Source organism: Nestor notabilis, unplaced genomic scaffold, assembly GCF_000696875.1.
Source record: "Nestor notabilis isolate BGI_N333 unplaced genomic scaffold, ASM69687v1 scaffold16412, whole genome shotgun sequence".
NCBI classification, from domain to species: Eukaryota; Metazoa; Chordata; class Aves; order Psittaciformes; family Psittacidae; genus Nestor; species Nestor notabilis.
This window is the reverse complement of record NW_009919973.1, coordinates 2,909-26,861: the sequence shown is the minus strand read 5'-3', so window position 1 is coordinate 26,861 and position 23,953 is coordinate 2,909. Positions and strand designations below refer to the sequence as shown.

Sequence of the window (23,953 nt, the reverse complement as noted above, 5' to 3'; positions counted from 1 at the left end):
CAAGTGCCTGCGTGGTTCTGAGTTACTGGCTGGGCTTAAACCACAACAGGCTTCACCAGGAGCTAGCTCAGGGTAGGTGTCAGATGCTGGTGGTAGGAGGTAGAGCTGATGTGCCGCAGCTTGGTTTCTTCAGTGCTAGTCAGGTTATTGTATGTTCAAGGAAGAGAAGGGAGCAGTCCTTCCCTTAGTGAACTTGTCCAGAATGTAGGTATTTCTATATTGCTCATGTGAAAATAATATGCAACTGACTTAGCACATTGATACACTTCGTGTTGCTACTGCTGGCAGTCTGCAGGGGTTCAAGACTGCCAGTAGTAGGACATGTGCAAGTGGGCTAACAGGATTTTGGAATGGAATGTCACCCTTGTTTTCTGTACCCATTCCACTTTAAATTAGTTTTTTTCAAGGTGGTAGGTTGCGCATGAGGATTTAGGTGAGGTATCACACCAGATTTGTGCAGGAAGTGTTACACAAGACACCTTGTCTAGTACATGTGGGATCCCATTTGACTTTCCAGCCTCATTGGTGGTGTGATTCAGTGATGCTGGGAAAAGGCAACAGTTGTAGAATTCCTCTTCTGGTGATCCTGGTTAGAAGCCCCAGTCTAGGGCAGATGTTACTGTCATTGGGGTGCAATCCAAATCCCATGGAAAGCAGTATGTACCTTCCCAGGATTTTCTGAATCAGGCCCATTAGTTTCAGAGTACCTGTTTTTGTATTTTGTACTAAATAAATTTTACAGTGGTTTTGTTAGCTCGCTTTTCAAAATGACGTTCTGTTTTTAGGTCATTTTCCATTTACTGCTATGTCATCAGTTAGGCTTTACTTAAAAAGGCATCACAAAGCTTTGCCTGCTGGTGGGGACCCACTAACATGTCTACACAGATCTCTTTTTTGGGGATTTTGACGAAATAGTGATTGGGAAAGCTTTGCTTGAGGGACTGTAGACAGTGTCAGGGAGAGTGCAGTTCCTGTAGGCTTTGGCTCAGAGAAGCAGTATTTTACATGAGCCTTTTATTCACCTGCCTAATATAAAGGGAACATATCCAGCAAAGGGGCACAGTTCCTGAGAGCTCCAGCCTTGTTGCGACCACCTTGCATATACGTGGGACAAGGGAGTGGCTGGGCTGTGAGGACATTTCTGTGCAGCTGAGTGATTCCAAGCAGCTGGTGTGAAGTGCAAGGAGCTCCTGGAGACTGCAGAGGCTGATAGAAGCTGTTCCTGGAAGTCTTAGCAGCACTGTTTCATTTCAAAATGAGATATTCAAACTGGCACCATTTCTTCATGGCATGCTCTGGTGGCAAGGCAGGCATCAGGTTTGGGACACTCATGCTGGGTGCTGGTGCAGGGTTTGGTGGTTGGTGTGTTCTCTGAGCACATTAGTGGCTTTCCCGAAGCACCTCTTCTTCTGCACACACTGTGTCCTGCAGGCCTGGTGCAGGTCACAGCACAGCTGTGGCCACCTGCCCTGGCACCACGATTTGCTCCTGCAGCAGTCGCTGCCAAAGCTGAGCAGGGCTGCAGGGCAGGCTCTCGAGGTGCTGGGGTTGCTGCTTTGTGAGCCTGACCACAGCAGCCTTCCTTTCCTGCTGCCAGCAGTTCCTGCTGCCCAGCCTCGCCTACTGCACATGCCACAAAACCAAGGAGGTTGTCGCTGGGGGCAGGTTTGGAGGGTGCCTTGGCAGGTTGCATGTCCCTGGCTTTGGTGAGGGCTGGGGCACTTTGTGGCAGCTCACACTGCTCCTTGGAGGAGCGATGGAAAGGCATGTGCCCAGCATGGCTGGCACAGAGATGCAAGTGCAAATCTGGGCTCCCTGGGGCTCATCAGGACTTCCCTTTTGCTTCTCCCAGGCACTCTGCACTCCTGCTATTTGCCTCCCTCTCTTCCATGGCTGTGGTGATAGACACGTGCTGCGTGTGCAGCCTGGCTCGCGGCCAGTCCCATCCCATCCCATCCTGTCTTGGCCCAGCATGACAAGGCATGGTCATGGGACAGCAGCATGGTCCCCAGGACCCATCTCTTCCCAGTCCCAGGAGAGCTGCGTTGTCCCTGCTCCAGTGGCAGCAGGCTCCCTCCCATGAGGAGGCGAGAGGAGATGGATGCAGCAGTCAGGAGCGGAGCGCCAGCTAATTACCCTTCCGAGTGTGTCTTGTAAATTAAGGGCTAATTAGAGGCAAAGTCAGTGTCATGGTTTTACACGTGTTTCTGTGGTGCTGAACAAGGAGAGGGAGGGGGAGCGTGCAGCAGCCGGGCTGGAGGCAGGCAAACCAGCGCCTCTGCTGCTCCTGCGCCACGGGCAGGGGCCCCAGCAGCTTGGAGATGCAGGGCACCAACAGCCCTGCAAGCTTTGTGTTGGCACTGCCAGAGCAGGCAGGATCTGCAGGCAGGGCTGACAGAGAGTCTCAGCACAGTGCAGCAGAGAAGGGATTCTGTGATCCTATGAAAGGCTTTTTGGTCCAGGGTGGACACATGAAGGGGAGGGTGGGAGGCACCTGCTGTGCTGGCAATGAATGGAAAGTGCTCATGGACAGCAGACATGTGTGGTGTAGGGATGATGACCCACATCACCCCTCTGCTCAGCACACACTATGGATCCACCTTTTGTAGGAGGGGATTTGGGCTTCTTGAGCAGTCATTTCAGGCACTCTGCAGCTTCAGGCAGCACTCAGGCACCAGTAACATTCGAATCACATTTCTTAGGTTTTCATGGAAACAGCAGGAACAGAAACATACCTTTATATACAAATTCTGGGGCTCCACATGGGATTTTATGGGGCTGTACAGTTAGCCAAAGGGTGGGTGAGTACAGGAACAGGTTGCCCAGCAAGGTTGTGCAATCTCTGTCACTGGAGAAATGAAAAGACTGCCCAGACACAGTTGTGGCAACTGGCTCTGTGTGGTTCTGCTTGAGCAGGGGTTGGATAGGGTGAACCACAGACCTCCCTTCCAGCCTGAGCCATGCTGGGATTCTGCAACAGCAAAATGAGGCTGGTCTAGGGCACTGAAGATGCAGTCAGCTGAGCTGTCCTGGCTGTAGCAGATCTAGCTGGGGACCTGCTCCTGCAAGTGTCCATCTGCTCTCTAGCCTGCTACTGTGAAAGGATACCACTTACATGCCAGTCCCATGAAACAAATCGCTCAGTTTCTCTTAGCCTGGCTCCTTGGGTGGCTGTGGGGTGGTTGGCTCTGGCAGTGCTGGAGCAAGCAGATGGGTCTGGCTGTGGGTCCATGTCTCATCAGCCTGGCATGCTGTGGCTGGAGCTGTTCCACGGGTCCTTCCCTCTTCCATGGCCACAAGGGCTGCTGTGAGAGTCTCAGCTCAGCATCTGCACCTGCAGACGTGGAGGGAGGGAGTTTCAGAGTAGGGAATGAGACCCTTTGCTTGCCCCCAAGCTCCCAGAGCATTTGTTCTACTGTGGCTGGAGCTGAATGCCCTAAGGGAAGGTGTAGGAAAGTGCTTATGATGGGCAGGTGCAGGGTAATCCCTCTAGGACAGCATCATCCTCCTTAACAGATTGCCTGCAGCCTTAAATGGCAAGATTTTTGCTCCCTGTCAGAATTGCTCTATTTACTATTCTGGAAATTTTGGATATTCTTGTAATCTATAAACACTTGACCCATTTTGAATCACTGAGAGATCTTGTCTTCTGTGACAGTCTCTAGTCCCCAGAATACTCTTTTTTTCTTGGGGGTTCAAGCTCCTGGCCTCAGCTCCAGGAGTTTCCAGCTACTGGGAAGAGGCATTTCCACCCACAATCCCCACCTTACAGACCTCTGTTCCCCTGCTTGTCCCATTGACATCCTCCATGTGATTTCCCATTTACTCCCACTGCCTCCAGTGTGGTTGTGTTTCTTGCTAGGGACACACAAGGAGTGAAGTTAAGGAGTGAGGATGAGGTGAGATGGGCTGGTTTTGTGTTTGTCCAGGTGTCTGGAGCTATAGTGAAAATGGTGAGCAGAGCACAAACTCCAGCTGCAAAATCTGGCTGGGGGTGGAAGCTGTGTGCCAGGGTGCCTAGCTGCGCATCCTGGAGTGTTGTGCTGAAATCCATCAAACTGGGTGTCCCTCTGAGGAGTGCTGTGTGCTGGGCAGTGCTTTTTTCTCAGCACCTTTGAGGGGGGTGATGCGCTGGCATCCCTTGGGAAAAGATAGCCAAACAGAGCCTGTCCTCATGCAGGGCCATGTTGCATCATGTACGATACAGCTTTTCCTTCTTCCACCATGCTTCAGAGGAGCAGTTAGTCCATGCTCAATGCATGCCTCTCTTGCAGGTGCTCCCCACTCAACCAGCAGCACCTCCCTGCACTCAGAGCGCTCCATCAGTGGCATCAACCTGGTGGGCTTCAGCTCGAAGCCGGACGGCATGCACCAGCGCTCCTACTCTGTCTCCAGTGCGGACCAGTGGAATGAGGCTGTGGCCATCCCCGGCAGCTGCCCCAACCCCTGTAAGTAGCACTTCTGACCCCGCTCCCCTCAGCGGCAGAACCCGGGGAGGTTTATTTTAGTGATGGGGCAGCCCTGAGCTCTGCCCTGTGGCTATGAGCCCAGAGTTTGCTCATGGGTGTCAGACACAGCCTTTGGGACATTGCTGGGACTGTCCACCTTCGCGAGGGTCAGCTGGCAGTGTCCAGACTGGGGGGAGAAGCTCTCCTGCAGGCACTGTAACACAGTCTCCCTCCAGCCAAGGGATGCTGCTCTGCAGGAGGACTGGTCTGGCCTCTCTTTTCCTCCTGCCCCACTCTCAGCTTGCCGTGCGAGGGGTAACCATTGCTTTCCCCCATCGCTGCTCCTCGTCAGCACCCCCAGCTCCCAGATTTTGGGGCAGTTGGAACGAATAGGAGTAATTCCTGGCTCTGGAGCACACACTGAGCGCGGCCTGCCCCCTCCCCCCACGCTCACTCGCTCTCTGTGATGTTTCAGGACAGTTGAGTGAATTAAAATAATTCATACATTTCCCAACGTAGCCACTTTGCCGAATTGGAAAATAAATGCTTTTGTGCTGCATTCATCACTCCTTCGTTCCTGGCTCTGCCGCCGCACTAAAAAAGCAGTTAAATGCACATCAAGAGTGGAGGAGCCATTTCCATGCCTGCTCGCCCCTTGTAGTTCTCATTAGCGCGGCAGCCGCCCCCCCGCTCGGTCCCAGGGGCTTTCGCAGTTTAAAGAGAGCCTCTTTATGATCATTACCGGAGTCCGACTGTGCGGGCGCCATTTGCAGCTGAGGAGGCTCCTCATTTGTAACTGTGAAAAACTATCAATTTCAGCGCGCCTGATGCAGCGGCTCCATCATTGGCCCCATCAGCTCCCTGCTGGAAGCGAATTAATCAGACTGTTACTGCTGATGGGGCAGCGCAGGCGATGGGAGCGGAAGGGTGCAGCTCTGAGCATTAATGTGCTGGCAGCCCCCCTCCTCGCCTCGGACATGGGGTGCAGCGGGGCAGCCTCTGCTCCTTCAGTGCCAGAGGAAAGGGGTGCAAGGAGGGGACTGCTTTGGACATGGGCACGTCTGCTGGGATGCTTGGGCCTGATCCCTCACACAGCCCCACTGTAGGCAGCACCATGCCCTGCCCATGGGAGCTGTGCATGCAGCGTGCCCCTGTGCACACAGCAACGGGGTCTGCACACCCTCATGCCAGCAAGCAGACAGGCAGTGCTGCAGTCAGACGTTGCCTTTGCACAGGTGAATTTTGTGGTACAACCCTCTGGACAGCAGCTCTCTGCCTGGATGGCCTCCCACCCCAGGAACCATCAGTGGCAGGTATGGTCCACCTCCCAGCAGCCCTGCTGTGGAGCCCAGGAGCCTGGTGTGGCCACGCTGTGCATTTTGCTTGCCCTGGTTTTGGCCTGAGTGTCACAGAAGTGCAAGCCAGCATCTCCTCCTTGTCCTCGGGAGGAGCCTGTTGCACTTGTGGCCACCCAAAGCAACATACCTCTTTCCTGCAAAGTAACCTGGAGGCTGAAACAAAATGGGTGCTGAGATGCTGCTGCTTCTTTCCATGACGTGGAGGGGTGAGATGTCAGCTCAGTGCTAATTGCGTGTTTCGATTGCTTATGGCTGCTTGTCCACTCTTAGGTCCCACTGCAGTGTGTAGGATGCTGAGCCCTATGATCCTGCCTTGCTCTGCCCTGTGTTCATGATCTGCAGGCACATCACGGGGCCAGCTGTGCTGAAGGGCCCACAGCATACGAGGGGTGACCAGCCCAGCTGTCCAAGGAGCAGCCTCACAGTCCATCACCCAGCTCACAGCTCGCTGTGCCATCGCCATGTGCTGGCCAGGAGAGCAGCAATTTCATACCTCCTGGTATCTGTCTCCTGTCCACAGAAACATTTGGGACTGTCAAGGAAGGACTGGGGCAGGCAGAATGCCCGGAGCAAAGCAGTGGCCCCAGGGAGGTATCACACAGCTCCCTGAGCTCCTTTTGCCATCAGCTAGAGCAGCCCTGGGCAGCACACATGCTAGGCTGGATGTCTGAGCTGCATCCCTGCACAGCCAGCGGAAGAAGTGGGTTTTTGGGGGCAGGCAGTGCTTCCCATGCAGCAAGGAATGCCAAGCTGAACAGCATGTCTCACCCCTCTGCTGCGGGGCTGAGCTGAGCCTAAGAAGATGTGCCTCACACACCCACCTGAACCCCACTGTGCAGCCCAGGTTTGAGTGCTCTGTTGTGTTTCCAGCTCTAAATGGTGGGGCAGAGTGAGGAATATTTCTCTGTTCAGAGCAGACTTGTAGAGGGTGTCCTCACAGCTCCTAGGGACAGCTGCCTCCTCTGGTTGTGCCCTGGAGAGCACACGGAAGAGGGGTGGGGTAGGCTGTATAGGTCATGTAGACATGCCTCAGCACATTTTGTGTTTGTCCTTTATAGGAGGACTGCTGCAGCTAAGCAGAGGAACCGGGCAGTGCCCGCAGAAGGGTTCCCATGGTGAAATGAGGATCTGGAAATCCTTGTGTGTGTCAGAGGAGCTCACTTCTGTCCTGCTGGAGAAAGAGGGAGAGCAAGCAATACTTGATCTTGTACAAGGAGCGTGTTTCACATTCTGCCCCTGCCCCACTGCAGTTCCATCCGCATCCCAGTGGCAGCTATGGAGGACCCCAGCTCTGTGGCTTTAGCTGCTGGGCAGTAAGAAGAGCAGAGATGTGAGTGATCTCTGGTCTGTGGAGCAGGAGGCATCAGGCTCACTGCAGCCTGATGGTGCGTTAGTGGGAGCTGCAGAAACACACGAACCCTCAGCTGAGCCTGGAGGGGGGCAGGATGCCAGCAGTACGTGGTTTGGCCCTGGAGGCAACCTGGTGAGCAGGTGGGCAGCAGAGGTAGGCTGGATGGATGCACCATGTGTAGCCTCAGAACAGAAAGTTCAGGTCCCCTGCGACATCCAGACTGAGAGATGAAGGTGTCTCACACCTGCTCTAAGCGTAGTCCTGTTCAACAGTATCAGTAATTTATATTTATAAAACTGGAGTCTGATTTTATTAGATTTATCTCTCTTAATTGTCAAGGGCGAGCTATTTCCCTGTGGATAAATAGCAGCAGCAACACCCTACTAGTGTGTGTCAAATGTAGTAGAAACCAGAGACGGAAGAGCTCTGGTGCCGCATTTGCTCCTTGTCTTGCAAGGGGTACAGGGGCTGCATGCCAGACCTCTGCATGCTCCTGGTCTCTGCCTGTAGCCCTCTCCATCACACTGATGAATGTTTGTCTTGCCACACAGAGACAGCCCAAGCCCCAGAGAGCCAGGCTGACTGAAGTGGGCTGAACAGGAGAGCAAAGGCTAGGCTGGAGCAGGAGGACTTGCCAACTCACAGGCAGTCCCCACTGCTGGAGGGTGCTGCCCTTGTTAGATGTCGTGATTGCTTTCTTAATTTCAGGTGCCATGAAACATGGAAATTGGAGGGTAGAACTTGATGGGAGATACTGGGCTGTTGCAGAGAGGACAGTGAGCTGCCTGGGACAGAATCGGGTTGGGAACGGAGCTGCCATACATGCCCTGTGGGTGGGTGGACAGTGGAGAGGCAGGAGTGTATTTAGGAGAGGGTTAACAGTGCAGCGAGGGCTCCTGCGCCTCGTTGCCTTCCCCGGAGTCTGCATTTTTATGCTGATTGGAAGCCTGCGCTGTGTGTGCTGCTGAAATTGAATGTCAGGCTTTTGATTTTGTTGCTGGTCTCTAATGAAATTTGACATTTAATGGTGAGTGCAGCGGCAGCGTGTGTGTGTGTGATCGGAGCTTGATTAGCGCACTCTAATTGACAGTAATTAGGCAGCTCCCTGATTGTTTCTAATTCTGCTATTAATTGTAAGGAACAGTATGATTGAGGATAAATTTGGTGCGTTGCTGCTGGGGATGCAGCTTCTTCAGCTCCGTATCGGAAGCCTATTGAGACCATCATGCTTAGGTTCCTAAGTGTGGCAACCCCAGTCACCTCGTCTGGCAGAGCAATGCTGGGGGGAAAATGATGCTTCTGCAGTGGCACTGCAGATCCCGAGACCTGGACCTGTGCCTGGGGGGTACCAAGAGCACCTCCTGGGACTGTCCTTTCCCAAAATGCATGCATCACCCTGTGAGGACACTGCGACTTAGCAGTACGCACAGGGACGTGTGCTGACAGGTTGGCATGTCAGGCTGCCCCCAGTGATGCCACTGCGCTTGTCCCGGCTACTTAGATGCCAGCGCTGTCTATGTATGATCATCCCGGGTGAATCCGGGACGATCACAATCCCAGGGTGTGTCCAGTCTGACCCTGTCCAAGATGCCTGCCAGCCCTGAGCTGGAGTGGGTGTTGGAGCTGCCCTATGCGATGGGGCTGAGCATGGGTATTGTTCTGTTTTATGGGGCTGTGCATTTTGAGGCAGGTGAAGCACCGGTGCTGTCTCCAGGACACTTGCTTGTCTCTAGAAAGACCAGACTGTCACTGTCCTGCTGTACATTACTTTCTCTATCTTTGTTCCCAGCTAACGGTACTGCCGATTCTCTCAGCTCCAGCCCAAACATTTCCAGTGCTGCCAGCCCGAAGCTGGAGCCACCTCCATCACCGCATGCCAACAGGAAGAAGCATCGCAGGAAAAAGAGTACAGGGACAACTCGGCCTGATGGCCCCAGCACGGCAGCAGAAGGTAGGAAAGGTCTTCTGCCTGGGACACCAGGCACCCAGGATTCCTGCCAGGGCTCATCAGGGACTGGGGGCTTGGAGTGCTCCTCATTCAAGCTAGCTTGTGCTTAAGCAGAAAGGAGCAACCAGCCCTTTTTGATCTGCCCTTGATTTCTCACTTGCAGCGGAAGCAGGACTGCCATCATGCCCTTGACTGCACATACTATTAGTGGTAATAATAATTACTAACTGTATTAGCAGATGTGAGAGCACACCCTATAGTTAAGGTGTGCTTAACTATGCTTAAGGTGTGCAGACACTTTCTGCCACAAGCCTTTCTGTTGGCTTGTAAATTTTCCAAACTTTTATCATTTAAAAGAACTACACTGGCTATCTGCCTGAAGCTAGGGTCTTTTGGAAAAGTTTATCTACTTCAGGAAACCAGTTGAAGACATATACGTTGTTTTGCCTGTGCTAGAAGTACTGATGGTTTTTCTGTTAAGAGATTTTGGTGTCTTGGGGGTTTCTGAAGAGGGACCCAAAGCTTGGCAGGGAGCCTGAAGGACATAGGGAAGTACATTTTGCTGCGAAAAGCTATGCAGATTTGTCCAGGTAGAGATTAGCCTGGCAGCCACGTTCTCCAAAGCCTGCACCTATGGTTAGCCTCTGTGGAAAAAGTCTCTAGATCAGCCTTGAAGATCTGACTTTATCCTAGGTCATCCTGTCCCACAGTACTCAATGAACTTTTGTAGTAAACCAAAATAAAGATTTAATTCAGATGGCTAAAGACAGGGTAGAGGGGTTAAGTACAAGTGTTCAAAACTAATGCTACTGTGAAACAAACCAGAAAATGTTAGCCTATACATTTGTTAGCCTGTACATAAAGGAAGTGTGTTGGCGGCTGTCCTGGCATCCTGCTCCAAATCCCAGATCACCCTGTAGACCAGCAGCCCAGGTTGGCCATGGCAGAACAACTCCTCATATGTTCTCTCTCTTAGAAACACTGTGGTGATGATCTGTGCAGGAGTTCAGCGGTTCTGTTGTTCAGACTTTTCTGTTGTTACTATCTTCATCTGAAAACCACTGAGTTTGGGAGACTTCCCCTTTGCAGTGGTTTATTCAGCTACCTTGAGCATCATTTGAGTCTCACAGAAAACATGAAGTGTTATCTGTATTTACAATCTGTGAAAAAACTGATGCATTCTTCATTATGGGTATATGTTGATTATTCAGACACATTACTGCTTTTCCCCATGTCAGCTCTCAGTTTGCAGTTCTCAGTCCAGTGCTTTGACAGAGAGACAATTATTCTTTATCTTTCTGAAAAGTGGGATACCAAAGAGTAGCATGACTTTGCACCTACATGTAAGGCTAAGAAAGGACATGCTAAAAGTCCTGTGTCTCTTCCTGTAAATAATACTCCAAGAGAGTGTGGAAATACTGGAAAGAGTTGTAAAGAAGGTCACGAAACTGACTTGGGTCTGATGAATGTATTTATGATGTGGATGTTAAGGTATTCAGGTTACCAGAATGGAGACTGAGGACTGATGTTTTCAGCACTTACAGAGAAAGAAGTCTGGTCCTGGAAGGCTGTTGAGCATAGCTGATGGGGATGTGAGGAGGTGCAGAGGCTGGGATTTCTAGTTACACAAAATTGAATACAATTTCTTTGTGGAAAAGGCAATTAAACGTGGGAACACTTTTATGAAATAGTAATGGGGCCTAACTACTGTACAGAGTCTTAAAATTAAATTAGTTACTTTTCCACAAGTCATGTGCTATCCGGCCTCTGGCAGAATTCACTGCCTTCTGTAACCAGGTGGGCAGCCCAGATGATCATCACCCTCCTCCTTGGATGCTCAGTCCACTAATCTTTAAGCCATCCCAGTTTTTCTGTCTTTTCATAGGCAGTATTTTTCAGACACATGCACACTCTTGCTGTCCTTCCCTGTTTGGCAGTATCCTTGGAAGGTGGAGTGACCACAGCTGCACATAGTGACGATGTGGTGCCACGTGATGTGTATGAAGGCATCAGAATATTTTCTGTTACTCCTCACCCTGGTCCTGGTGGTGTCGTGGGCAGAGAGGTCTTGTGCTTCGTGCAGTGATATCCAGGCCCTGTCTCGGGTTGGTACAGTTAATTGAGAGCTCTGTCAGGTGCTGAAATAATGTAATTTTTTTCCTACAATGTGCATTACTTTGCCTTTATCAACATGGAACTTCATTTGCCAGTGAAGTGTCAGTTCCCAAAGTTCATTTGTCACTGCACAGACCTTGCACACAGTTGCTCCTCCTGCTGCCAGAAGCCTCTGGCACCAGAACTGGGAGCAGGAAGAATACCTCCCCAGTGACCTGCAGTACTGCCACTGGTGGGACATGCAGCAGAAGGCTCAGCCTGCTCCAGTGCAGTGGTGGGAAGGGAGCAGCAAGGGGTTAGAAGAGCATGGCCAAGCAGAGGGGGCATCTGTGCTCTGCAATCCAGCTTCTGTATCTCCAGCTTGAATCCCGTCTTTCCAAGTCCCTGTGTCCTCCTTCAGTTGGTAAATGGGTGCAGTACCCACTGGCTTAGTGCACTGCTGTCATGCAGAGATGACAAGAGACTGCTGCTCCCAGGCTCACATTGAGTCACAGTGGTCTCATGCATTGTCTTCCACATGGGGTATTATAGGGTGTGTTTTCTGGCTTTTTGGTTGGCTTTTCAAAAACTTACCTTGTATTTATTTTTTATGTCATCTACTGTATTAGAAAACTGGTCTGGCAAAATTGGGCTTCCAAAGGCGGGGTCAGTTCTTTCATCCTCCCAGGTCACCTTGCACCAGCACCTCCTGGGGAAGCCAGGCTGTGTGTGCTGCAGGGCTGCGGGCAGCATCTGTGCCAGCGGCACTGGGCTCCAAGTTTGGTCCTGGTGTAGCCAAGTGTGATGTTTCAGTAGCAAACAGCTGTATACCCCATTTTTGGGGAGAGGAGGACATCTCTGTCTGGAAAGGGTCTTTGTACATCCCTGTGCTCAGTAGAAATAACAGAGCTGAATCATGCACTCCTTTCCAGGCAGACGATCCCTTGCCTGCCATAGGTGTGACTGGCATTGGGTCTCCCTGCCTGTGGTGCCCTCCTTGGGCACATCATTTTTCTCTCCTACTCCCAAGGGCTGATGCAGCTCAGGACACCACAGCAGATCATCACCAGGACCAGGCAGCCCAGGGCAGACGCAGAGGAGTGACTCTGGGACTGATGCTTGGGTTGTGCTTTTTAGACACTTGGGGAGAGCACTGGGCTGGAGTCACAGCCAGGTCACAGTCCTGCCTGGCAGCCTGCATTAGAAGTGGGAACTGGCAGCAAGCAAATACGAAATAATGAGCCTCTATGTGACGTCCCACCCTGTGCCTTAATGGTCAGCAATGGGAACCTGGGGCTGAGCATTGCCCCACATCATGGGCAAAGCTGATGACGTGTGTCATGGACTGGTGTCCATAAGTATGTCTGACTCTTCCTTGATGCTTTTGAACAGTTACAGCAGGTTTTTTTTCACAGCAGGATAATCTGAGCTTTTTGCTTTTGCGTAGTCAACATGGTGAAAGTGTAAAAGTCACTGTGCAGTGAGCAGGGCTGCCATGCTCTGTGGTGGAGCTGCCATTCCTTGTGGTGCTCATCCCACTGTTAAGGGTGCACCATCTTGGGAGGAGCATGGGGGAAACATAGGCTGTGCTGTCCATTAGCTCACACCAGTGTGGCTGTGACGATGTGGGGAGCACCACTGCTGGCACCCCCAAAGCCTCTTATCAGGAGACCTCAGCAGCTGCCTCAGGCCAGGCACAGTGTCAGGCTCAGCCCTTGGTCACAGCATCTCTCCCAGGCAGGAGCAGATGGCAGCCTAAGGCCTGGGCTTCAGCCAGGCTGCCTTCGGATGGCCCCAGCCCATGCCTGTGTGTGCAGGGCACGAGCGCCTCAGGTTAGCATCCTGGGAAAGTTGGTGAGGTCTGGGGATAAATTGCCATCAGTTTATCTCATTTAGGAGGTAATCAGAGCCAGGGACGTGCAGAGCAATTGAATCTTAGTTGTTCTGAAGTATCATAAATCAAACGAGCTGTTGCTTTTTTACATGGGCTCATGTTAAAGAGAGCGCAGTGTCAGGTTGCTAGGGAGCATCAGCAAACTATGGCAAGCGTGGTATTGGGCTGCCGGGGATGTCACCAAACCAGAGAGTGCGGCTCAGGCTGTCAGGGAGCACCCACAGCTGGCAAACGTGGTGTCAGGCTGTCAGGGGATGTCGCAGCAGCCCCAGGAAGCGCTCGTCACCACAGTGGTGGGGCTGCAGCATCAGCCTGTAGGGACCATAGGGAAGTCTGCTGGATCAAAACACTTCGGTGGCCAGCAGTGCCCCGTCCTGCCACAGACAAGCCCAGAGCCCGCACTGTAGTCATGCCTCTGTGCCTGGGACCCCTGTCTCCTGCTCCAGGCATCCCAGAGGGCTGTGGGGAGCCACCCGGCATGTTTGACACAGGAGCACCTTCGCGACGCTCCCTACACCAGCATCCCCATGGCTGCCAGAGCTCCGGGGATAATGAACTTCTCATGTGCTTAAAGAGTGATGCAGGGTGCATGGCGAGAAGCTGACAGCCCCTTAATGTGCTTCTCAGTGGCGGCCAAACGACGCGGTTTTGTCTTTGTTTTTTAGTTTTAAAACCCACGGGAAATTGATGGCCAGTAAAGAGTTGTGTTGGGGCGATGTGTGTGATTAATACCAACTGTCAGGGGCTGTTGGAGGCCGATCTCGGCGAGCTGGGAGTGCGAGGCTGAGCTGCGCTTACCAGATTGCTGGGGATTCCAGCTGCTATTGCTCAGCTCCTGCCTGCCCCACGCAGCTTGTGTCACCCATGCGCTTCCTTCCACCAAGCCTCTTAATTCAGTGCTAACAAGTCAGACCTGCTTGTTACAGACCCCACCAGCTCCCTGCTCCATTCTGACAGGATGAAAGCAGCCTCTGCCTGGGTGTTGCCACACCACGGCTGATCCCCCATCTCCATCAGCTCCACACCTCCCTTGTTCTGTGGCTCCTGGGAGGACCTTTTAGTGCTCTGTGTTGCCCCACAGAGACCCCTGTGTACACACCCGTAATCCTGCTGGTGTGTCTTGCAGCAAGCACACTGTGAAGCCTGTGCTGTCCATGACCTCCCTCCTGTGCCAGCAGCATCACCCCTATTTCCCCAGTGCATGCACACACCCTGCACAGCCCTTCTGCTGCCTCCCAGCCCCGCTGCGTGGTGGGCACACACTGTACCCCATATGGTATTTTCCCCCCATACACACAAAATTGGCACTCTTGGTCCCTTGTGGTGACACCCCCCTGCACCTCACAGTATCTTGGGAGCACCTTCTCTTCCTGACACACAGGCTCAACTGCCTTTACTATCCTTCCCCACATGTGCATGCCCACGTTTGGCACCCTGCAGCATGTCCTGTGTGGTATGGTTGCTGCTCAGAGCCCTCCCCTCCTCGTCCCACATGTCCCTGCAGGCAGAGCAGGCAGCACAGGGTGGTGGGAATGTGCCAGCTCAGCTTGGGGCACTCTGGGGTCTGGGGGCACTGGGACAGAAAGCACTGTGGGGTCTCCATAGCAATGTTCTTGCTGCAGCTCTCCTGGCGGCTTGTCACTGTGGAGGGGGCCTGTCCCTGTTGCACTAATACAGGTTAGGAATATTGGGTTTAATGATCTGCAAAATGAGGAGGCAGCGAGCTGACATTTACGAATGGCGCTGCATCCTTCTCTTCCCAGATGCCTGCTAATTTGTTGATATCCCGAACACCTCATAATGATGTGGTACAGTGGCAGCTTGCAAACAAGCATCCCGAGGCTGGGGGGCCCATTGGCTACCCTGCTCCTGGACACTCTCCCCAGACTCGGCAGCAAGAGAGTGGAGCGGTGGGCCAGGTACTCCCTGCACCAAGGGTAGGACCAGACCTTGGCTCCCTGCCAAGCACTAGAAGCATCTCCCCCCACCTCCTCCCTGTGTGACCATCCCCTAACCAGGGCATCCAGAGGCACCTCTGCTATGCCAGCTCAAAGTGGGAGAAAGGATGGAAGCAGGAGAAGGGAGAGACTGGATGTGACTGGGAACCAGGGGAGAGTGGCGGTGAAAGAGGAGACTTCTGCTGCAAAAGCAGGGCATGGGTCAGTGTGAGCTCTGCTTCTTGCTTTGCTGATGTAGAGTAGGATCCTGCTCCTGGACCTGCTGGGGTGCAGGGAAAGGTGTCCTACACCATCCTCTGTGCAAGGCAGGATGTCTCTGGAGAAGAATGAGGTGGAAAGTGCCACTCCCTGGACTGTGTGTTGAGGTCCCTGCAGTGGGGCGCCTGTGCAGGCCTCTTCTGCATTGATGCAGTCTGTAGTCTGAGCCCTTCAGGGAGCAGGACAGATCCCTGCACCCAGCCATGTACTGAAGCTACAGTGTTTTTAGCCACCCCACTGTACCACTTCTGCTCAAAGCTGCGCTTCTTCCCACTGAGAGCAGAGGAGGGCACTCCTGGGACACCACTGCTTCCCTTCCCCCCCTTGCTGCTTCTCCTCTCCAACACAGAAACACAGAGTGGTTTGGGTTGGAAGGGACCTTAAAGACCATCCAGTTCCAACCCCCTGCCACAGGCAGGGGCAACCTCCACTAGACCACGTTGCTCAACTGCCCCAACACTGCCAGGGATGGGGCATCCTCAGCTCCTCTGGGTAACCTGTGCCAGTGTCTCACCACCCTCATAGTTAAGAATCCTATTCTGCTTCCGCGGGTGACAGGGATGGATCCACTGGGCTGCTGGGCAACTCAGTTCCAGGGCACCTGTGGGCAGCAGAGCTCTCCCACCCTGCTTCTCGGTGGGGCTGTTGCCTTACCCTCTTCTCTCACTTTGTGCTGGTTCCTGGCAGTGCATACAGGATGTCTCCTTTCCCCCATCTCTTGCCAGCCCTGTAGTGCTCATCTGCTGGCCCTGAGGAGATGGTTCCTCCCCCAGGGGTGTTTTTCTGGCCTGGCTACAGGCTGCCTCCCTCTCCAGCACTGCACGCCAGTGAAGGTTGATCACTCCACGAGGGCTGATCACCTCACTGCGGTTGCTGCAGGAGTCCTCGAGCCCACTCAGCGTGGTGACTCAGTTGCTGGTGGGGTTTGAGTGCAGCACAGCCCTGGCCCATCCTGGCCGCTGTGCAGTGACTGCCCTCACTAATTTTGCTCTCATTTGGAGCACTCATTGCTGGGCAGCGTTGGAGCTGGGTCAGGGGGTTAACACCCATTAGCAGAACCGACTCGCACCGAACTCTGCTCAGCAACTCTTCACAGAGCTCAGTCTTTAAAACATCATCAAAAAATCATCAAGAGAGAGAGAGACAAGCACATTCATTTCCACTGCCCACTAATTCTAATGGAGCTGGCATAATGGAGTCGACTCCCACCAGCACGCCTGCAGGCAGCTGCACAGCCTGGGAGACGGGCTCTGCCTTCTGGCCCTGGGATAGCCCCCTGTACGCTGAGGCACCTGGAAAGGGCTTCCCACTTCTGTAGGAGTGGCTTCCTCTGAGACCTTAGCCCTCTGAAGTATGAACTGGCAAGCTCTGGGGCTCTTCTGGCCACCCTGGCCACCAGGAAGGAGTCTGTGCCCTACATGGTGCAGGGGAGGGTGTTGTGCCAACTCTGCTTCAATACAGGTAGTCCGAATCCTTCTGCCCTTGTAACCTGCTTTGTGCTATCCTTTCATCTGGTCAGAAATGTCCCTGACACATCAGAAATCTGTGCTTCTCCCCTCAAAAATCTGAGAAAGACCCATACTTACCCTAAAGCTATGACTTGAGTCTGATTCAACTTGTATGGGCCTCTCAGGGAGCGTACAAGCTCATCCTGTACCATCCGAGAAGCCGAGTCTGCACACCGTTCAAAGCTGCTCTGAGTCCTCAATTCCCTTTCCAGCTCTACTAAACCCTGTGTGTGAATCTGATGGCATGATCCTGCAGCTCCCACTCTCCTGCCATAGCCATGCCGTGCTCAAGCCTTCAAAGAGGTCTGGCCCTGCAGTGCCATCTCCTGTGTAAGAGAGGTAGTGATTTTGCTTGCAAAAGAAGCCTTAGTGTGGAAGAAAGGCTGTTAGCTCTTCCCGGGCTTTGCTGAGAGCAACAGGCCCTTTGTTCAGAGTAAAGCTGGAATCCATGAGGCACAAAGGAGGAAAGGGAATGGAGGTCCTGTGGCTTGCGAAGCTGGCACTGGGGCTTTGGTCTAATTGGGATGGCTGCCAGGGCTGGAACCAGGCAGCCCCATGGCTCCAGGATGACCCTGAGCTGTGACAGTGGGAAAGTCCATCTGAGTGGGGTTGGAGCCCCAGAAATCTTGCTGTTTGCCTGTGGTTAGGTGTGGGCAGCCCAGCAGGGACTCAGGGGGAACCTGCCAGCCCATCCTCAGTGAGCATCCTGAGCAGAGACTGGGAGGCACATGGTAGACTTGCACGGGAGTCCTGGGGAAGGCAGGCGCTGCAGGGCAGGCATTTGCTGCCGCATCTCTGCGGGGAAGCATATTGGACAGGAAAGCTTAGGCTGGGATTCTTGCCTGCATGTTTGGTGGGAAGGTACTGAGCAAGTGAGAGAAAGGAACAAGGCTGATGGAGTTGTGTGAGCCCATGGCATGAATCCTCACCATGTCCCTGGGACTGTGCTGACCTGCTTGCTGCTGTTTCAGTGGCAGCAGAAGTGGCTCAGCAGTAGGGAGCACTTGAAATGCATCCAGTACTTCCCAGGTCCAAGCGGCTCAATGGGGCTCTGCTAAACAGTGACAGCAGCCATAGGTCACACAGACCAAGGATGGGTGAGATTTAGGGAGGGTAAACACTGTTCTCATATATCTGATATATTGGGGTGCCTCAGGAGTGTTTTTGTTGGTGGCTGTTACAACAGCGTGGCCTGATCCAAGCTCTGGGAGCTGCAAACGCTCCCTCAAGCACCTGGGCGGTCACTGCCCCCTGGGAGGAAATGCCACTTTCTCCTTCCTGGCTATTAATGCTTCACCCTGGGCAGCAAATGATTCTGCAGCTGCCAGGGGCCTGATCCTTGCTCTCTTGTAGCCTCCTGCAGTGGCAGAAGGAACTGTCACTCACTCCAGCCCCTGGACTGGCAGATCCCAGTTGCGGGTCAGGGTTATGGAAGAGGTGGGGGCTGCTGCTGGCTCACGAGAGGGCTGGATCTGAGCAGCACTGGGCAGATCCGCCTGAGAGCAATGGTAGCAGGATCCTGTATCACCTGACTGCAGCTGCCAACAGTGGCTGGGTGCTCCCTGCCCATGCCCCGTGTGTGGCTAGCCAAGGAGACAGTGGCTATTAGCCTGGCTGTTTTCTGGCTATTTCTTCTCCCACTATTCAGAAGTTACCAGCTGTGTATTTTGCAAGAGTCTTGTTTTTGAGCTGGGATTTGGTGTCCTTGGAGCCTCCACAACAAATGTCCTTAGGGTAGAAGGCATGTTGCCTGCAGGGAGCTCCCCAGAGTGGGGATTGTGGGGTCTCTTTGTGGCTGAGAACTGGAGGAAGGGGCAAAATGATGTCCCAGTTACGTGAGTGCATCACAGACAGGGGAAGAGTCCAGCAGCATGACTGCCCACACCCTACAGTTTTGTCGTCCTCCTGATCATAGAACCATAGAATGGTTTAGGTTGGAAGGGACCTTCAAAGGTCATCTAGTCCAGCCTCCTGCAGTGAGCAGGGACATCTTCAGCTAGATCAGCTCATGCCCAGAGATTCTCATTCCCAGCAGGAGAAAGGCAGTTGCAGTTTCTGAAAGTTGCAGACATCTTTCCCCAAAGGAAGAGTGCCAAGCTGATTCTAGGGTGAAATGAGTGAAACAGCCTCCCCTTCCTATCTGGAAAAGGCAAGCCAGCTAAGCTGGGGAGCCCTTCATCCTGGAGTCATTCCATCCTCCCAAGGGTCTGCTGGTGTGGAGACCAAGCAAGCCTTGCCTTCCTACACCAGTCCATTTCATCAGTGTTGATGATCTCCAAGCCCCCATGGCTGCTAATGGGATCTGTGCAGGGCATACCAAGGAGTGCTCTCAGCAGTGGCAAAGGGCAGGCATCTTTCCAGCCAGCTGTCACTCACACTTTCAACCCCCATGAACTGCAAGATCCTGAGCCTGCTGTGTGAGTAGCATGACACTTTCCACTATGGCACAGTAGCAGGAGCAGCGTTTTCCCCTCAGGTTGTTCTGGGGTAAGCAGCTGTGTGTGAGAGAGAGAGTTGGGTGCTGTGCCCGGTACTTGTTAATGCAGATGGTAGTGCCTGCAAAGGAAGCGGGAGCTTGGAAAGAGCACTTGCAGGAGAGGAAGAGTTGTGCTCCCACCACCCTCACCGGAGCTGTCTTTCCTCAAGGAGACTTCCCGTGGCTGCACCCATTTTGGGGAGCGTTTGTGGCCACAGCCTTGCTCCACTGGTGCCAGGCAGCCCAGCAGCAGCTGAGGTTGGCCATGCCCTTGGTGGGACTCCACTGGTGGCCTTTGCACCCGTTCATCAGCTCTGCTGGGGTGCTGCGGGCTGCAGCAGGTTCCTCAGTCATTGCCCTCCTGCTGCTTCCCTCTGCAGTGAGAGACTCCTCGGATGTAGCTTGCAGAGGGAGTCAGGCAGAGGAAGGGACTCCTTCCAGACCACCTCCACTCACCTCCCCACGTCTGCCCCAGCAGGCACAGGACCCTGCCAGCCTCAAGGCCAGCACAGCTCTGCCTTGCTGTGGACCAGGCTGGGCCCCTCGGCCTCCTTGCTGTCTCTGGAGCAGTGCAGTTGACTCCCTGCTTTTAATAGAGAGCTGGGAAGGCACATTATGGAGATGAGGGTGTTATTTGCATAACGCTAATTAGGTAATTACAAATCATTTTGCTATGAGCTGAAGCGTGTGCTGTGACATAACGTTTATTAGTCATTCCATTCAGGCCCCGCTTAGTTAAGTCATTTACTGCACTAACTACTGAAGTTGGCAATAAAAGGTAAATGCTGGTGCTTGGGTGCAAAGCTGAGACAGGGCACCCCATGTAAGTCTGAGGCCCATGGCATGGTCTGGCAAAGCGGAGGCAGCCCCAACAGCCCAGATGGGGAGGGCATTATGGTAGTGGGAGCAGGAGCCAGAGGGGAAGACCACATTTTAAGGCTTGGTTTTCAGCAGGCTTGTGGTTGTTTTGGGGCTGTTTTCTTAGGCCCAGGGGACCTGAGGTGCTTTCACATGTTTTCACTGTCCCCTGTCTCTCTCTGCTGGCTCTGCCACTCAGTGCAGAGGTGCCTGTGCTCTGACACCCCTCCTGGAAACCCGCCGTCCAGACTGCATTTGTAGGGTGCTAACGCTTCTGTTTGTACCCAGCCTCTGAGTGCCTGGCTGAGCAACTCCTGGGGCTCACCAGAAATACCTTCCCTGAAGACAGAAAGTTGAGAATTTGCCCCCAGAGGACTGCTTTAACGTTGGGACTGTATCTTCTGGGGTTGCTTGCAGGGCACAGATGCCAGTGCTGTGCAGAGGAGCAGCTGAGGCACCTGAGGAGCGGGTTGCCTGGCCCTGTGCTCCTGGGCGCTTTGCCCTGTGCATGTCCCTGCTGCCATCCACATGCCTCATGGAAGCATCTCCACTTGGCCGGTTTCCAGGGACCCCCGTGGCCACCAGCTTCCCAGGTTTGGGAGCCAGAGGCTGCCTGCCCAGCAGGTCACTGAGAGCTGCCAGAGCTGAGAATGGCATCACTCTTGCCTCTCCATGGCTCCTGCCTGGGTCTCTGAGACTTACTGCTTCTCTGTGGGATAATGGCAGCTGTGCCCTGTTGTGTGGGTCCATGGAGTGCTCAGGCACCGAGGGCTTCCCAAGCAGCATCCCTACCCTGCTGTGCTCCTCAGCTAGTGATGATGCTCCTTCTCGATGCACAGGCCAATGAAGAGGTGCCTTTGAGCCCACCACAAAGACCCTCCTTGCATCTCCTGATCCAGTGTGTGGGGCCCTGTCCCTCTAAAGCCACTCATTGGCAGGCACCAAGCACTCTGTGGGCCCTGGGGGAGTGATGAGGCTGCTCAGGGCACTAGCTCTGCAGAGGAGCTAATTTCACCGCTCAAGAGGTCAGCACCTTTCTCCAAGGGTGGGACATAGAGGGCACGGAGAGCAGGGCACAAGCAGCTTCCTGGTGCCACAGCCTCCTGGGTTTCCTGGTCTGGATGGTGGGTGAACGAGGCTGCGGATGTTCATGTGCTGAAGGAAGGGCAAACCCATGCTGGTGGAGCTGGCATGCAGGGAGTAGTGTAAGCAGCAGGAGGGATGGGCTGGCACCCAGCTCTGGTTCCTCCCTGCACACACTTGCTGCCTATGCTTCCTTTTCCAGCATCCTGGGACCACCACTGCCAGTGACCCTGTCTGTGTGTGGTCACAGTGGTGACCCACAGGGATCAGTCTCTGTGCTCACACCCTGGGAGGCCAGCAGTCTTCCCTGACCCTTGTCATGGCACAACTTTCTTTTCCAGAACCAGATGAGCCATTTGAGTTCATTATCGTTTCCCTGACGGGCCAGACATGGCTCTTTGAAGCCTCAACGTCAGAGGAGCGAGAGCTTTGGGTCCAGGCCATTGAGAGCCAGATCCTGGCCAGCCTGCAGGGCTGTGAGAGCAGCAAAAACAAGGTAAGAGGCCCTGGCTGAGTTCTGGTTTGTTCCCTCCTCTCTAGCATCTGCTTTGCTGCATCCATCCTGGTCCCAGGCTTCCCGCTCTGTCCAGGCTGGAGCCCAGCCTGATCCCTCTGCTCCCAGTCAGGTTGACTCCTGTCTGTGGGACTGTGCTGCTCCCCACTGGGTTTTCTGTAACCCTTCTGAGCTCCCTGTCCTCTACCCAGCCTGGCTCTGGTCCCACTGAGCTCTGCCACCCATCAGGACAGGATCCTGTGCTGTACACTTCTTCCTTGTACAGCTCTACCTTTTCATTCCCCTTCTAGCCCAACATTCCCTGTTCCTCTGGCACATACCTGGATTTGAACCAGTGTTCCCTCCAGACCCTGTTCTCTGGGTTCCCATGCTGGAACCCCTCCTGCAACAGAGCCTGCAGGCTGCCTGCTAGAGTGAGGTGCTGGCAGCTCCCTGACAGGCTCTTGGGGTGCTGCTGAGAGGATACATAGTGGGGCAGTTGGCCTTCAGTAAATGGGGTTCCCATGTATTTTGTTTCAGGCTCGGCTGGGCAGCCAGAGTGATGCACAGGCCATGCAGGCCGTCCGCACTGCACGTGGGAACAGCTTCTGTGTGGACTGCGATGCACCGAGTAAGAAATGCTGCACTGGGAAGTGGGGCTGCTCACCCAGGGAGGGGACTTCACCTCAGCCACATCCTCTTCTACCCCAGAGAGACCTGCTCTGTGGGGCTGTCTCATCCTTTCCTGCAGTGAACCTGTTCATCTGTGATGGGATACTGCCCAACCTGCCACACGGGTCCATGGCCCCCTGTTGACCATCCTGGGGTCCTTGTCTCTGTCCTTCTGGGGCACTGGGCTGGGAAAGGATCTGAGGGGCATGTGCCTGCAAATATGGGTCTCCTGGATCATAGAAAAGAGGCTGGTGAGTCCATGCTGGTATTAAGTCTCCCTCACTGATCTTGCTGCCCTCAGATCCAGACTGGGCAAGTCTCAACCTGGGCTCCCTTATGTGCATTGAGTGCTCCGGGATCCATCGCAACCTGGGCACCCACCTGTCCCGTGTGCGCTCCCTGGACCTGGACGACTGGCCTAGCGAGCTTCTCATGGTCATGACAGCCATCGGCAACGCCCTGGCCAACGCTGTCTGGGAAGGAACAGTGGAAGGCTACCCCAAGCCCACCCCAGAGAGCAGTCGGTAAGGGAGATAGGGAACTGCAGAGGTGCTTCTCAGACAGACACAGCAGGAGGCTTGAGGGCACCACAGGAGTTTGGGGGCAGCCATCCAGTCAGACAGAGAGGTGGGCAGGAACCTTCAAGGTACTTCAGTGTTTGGGGTCCTGCCTGCTCTCTGGGTACTGGAGGTCTCTCCTACTGTCCTGGTGGGCCAGCAGGACTTCATGGCCGGCTGTGGCCATGCGGTGACTGCTGGAGCCGTGGCTGGCTGCAAAGCAGAAAGGGTTAATAGAGATGGCTTGGCAGCGTTGTACAGGTCTCAAGGGTGCGTCCCTTTCAGGCCCTTGTCTGTGCCTATCGGAGCGACTCTCCTGTCACTCATCCCAACAAGAGCCCATTCTGTGGCTTATCAACGGATAAGAGCGGGTCAGGGGGCGGCAGGAGTGAGCATGCTCCGCGCAGGGCATTGATGGCCGCCCGCCAGATGCAGATGGATAGAATGGCAGCAGATAGCAGCAGCACGGCACACATCGATCCACCCGGCCCCGCAGCCCCAGGCGGGACGGACGCTGCCGCAGCCTTTGTCGCTGCCGCAGCCTTTGTTCGCACCAGGCGAGACGGCAGCAGTGATAACGTGCCTCCCGTGGCACTGGGCTGTCGTGTGCGGCAGCTAACCTTTTCCTGCCGCTGGCCATGGCCCACACATGAGCACAGGACACAGACAGTCCCCACACTGCCACGCAATGGGCACACAGGAGAGTGTGTAGGGGCACTAGAATGGAGGCGTGGGTGTCCCTTTGGACAGTGATGAGTGTGAGGTCTGGGATAGAAGAGAAGACTCAGGAGAGACCTTAAAGCAGCTTCCAGGGCCTAAATGGGTCCACAAGAAAGCTGGAGAGGGGCTTTTGACAAGGGCAGGTAGGGACAGGACAAGGGGGAATGGTTTTAAACTGACAGAGGGGAGATTTAGATGAGCTGTGAGGACAAAGTTCTTCCCTGTGAGGATGGTGAAGCCCTGGCACAGGGTGCCCAGAGAAGCTGTGGCTGGCACC

At 54.0% G+C, this 23,953-nt stretch overlaps 1 protein-coding gene across 1 annotated transcript in view; it reads left to right on the top strand.

Moving 5' to 3' along the window:
- The window catches only part of AGAP3 (ArfGAP with GTPase domain, ankyrin repeat and PH domain 3), an 84,227-nt gene that overhangs the window by 59,035 nt on the left and 1,239 nt on the right, over window positions 1-23,953 (top strand). The window contains exons 13-17 of the mRNA XM_010010480.1: window positions 4,275-4,448; window positions 8,947-9,108; window positions 21,576-21,730; window positions 22,268-22,358; window positions 22,701-22,923. Of these exons, the coding sequence (XP_010008782.1) occupies window positions 4,275-4,448; window positions 8,947-9,108; window positions 21,576-21,730; window positions 22,268-22,358; window positions 22,701-22,923 (805 nt within the window). The remainder of the gene's footprint in view (window positions 1-4,274; window positions 4,449-8,946; window positions 9,109-21,575; window positions 21,731-22,267; window positions 22,359-22,700; window positions 22,924-23,953) is intronic.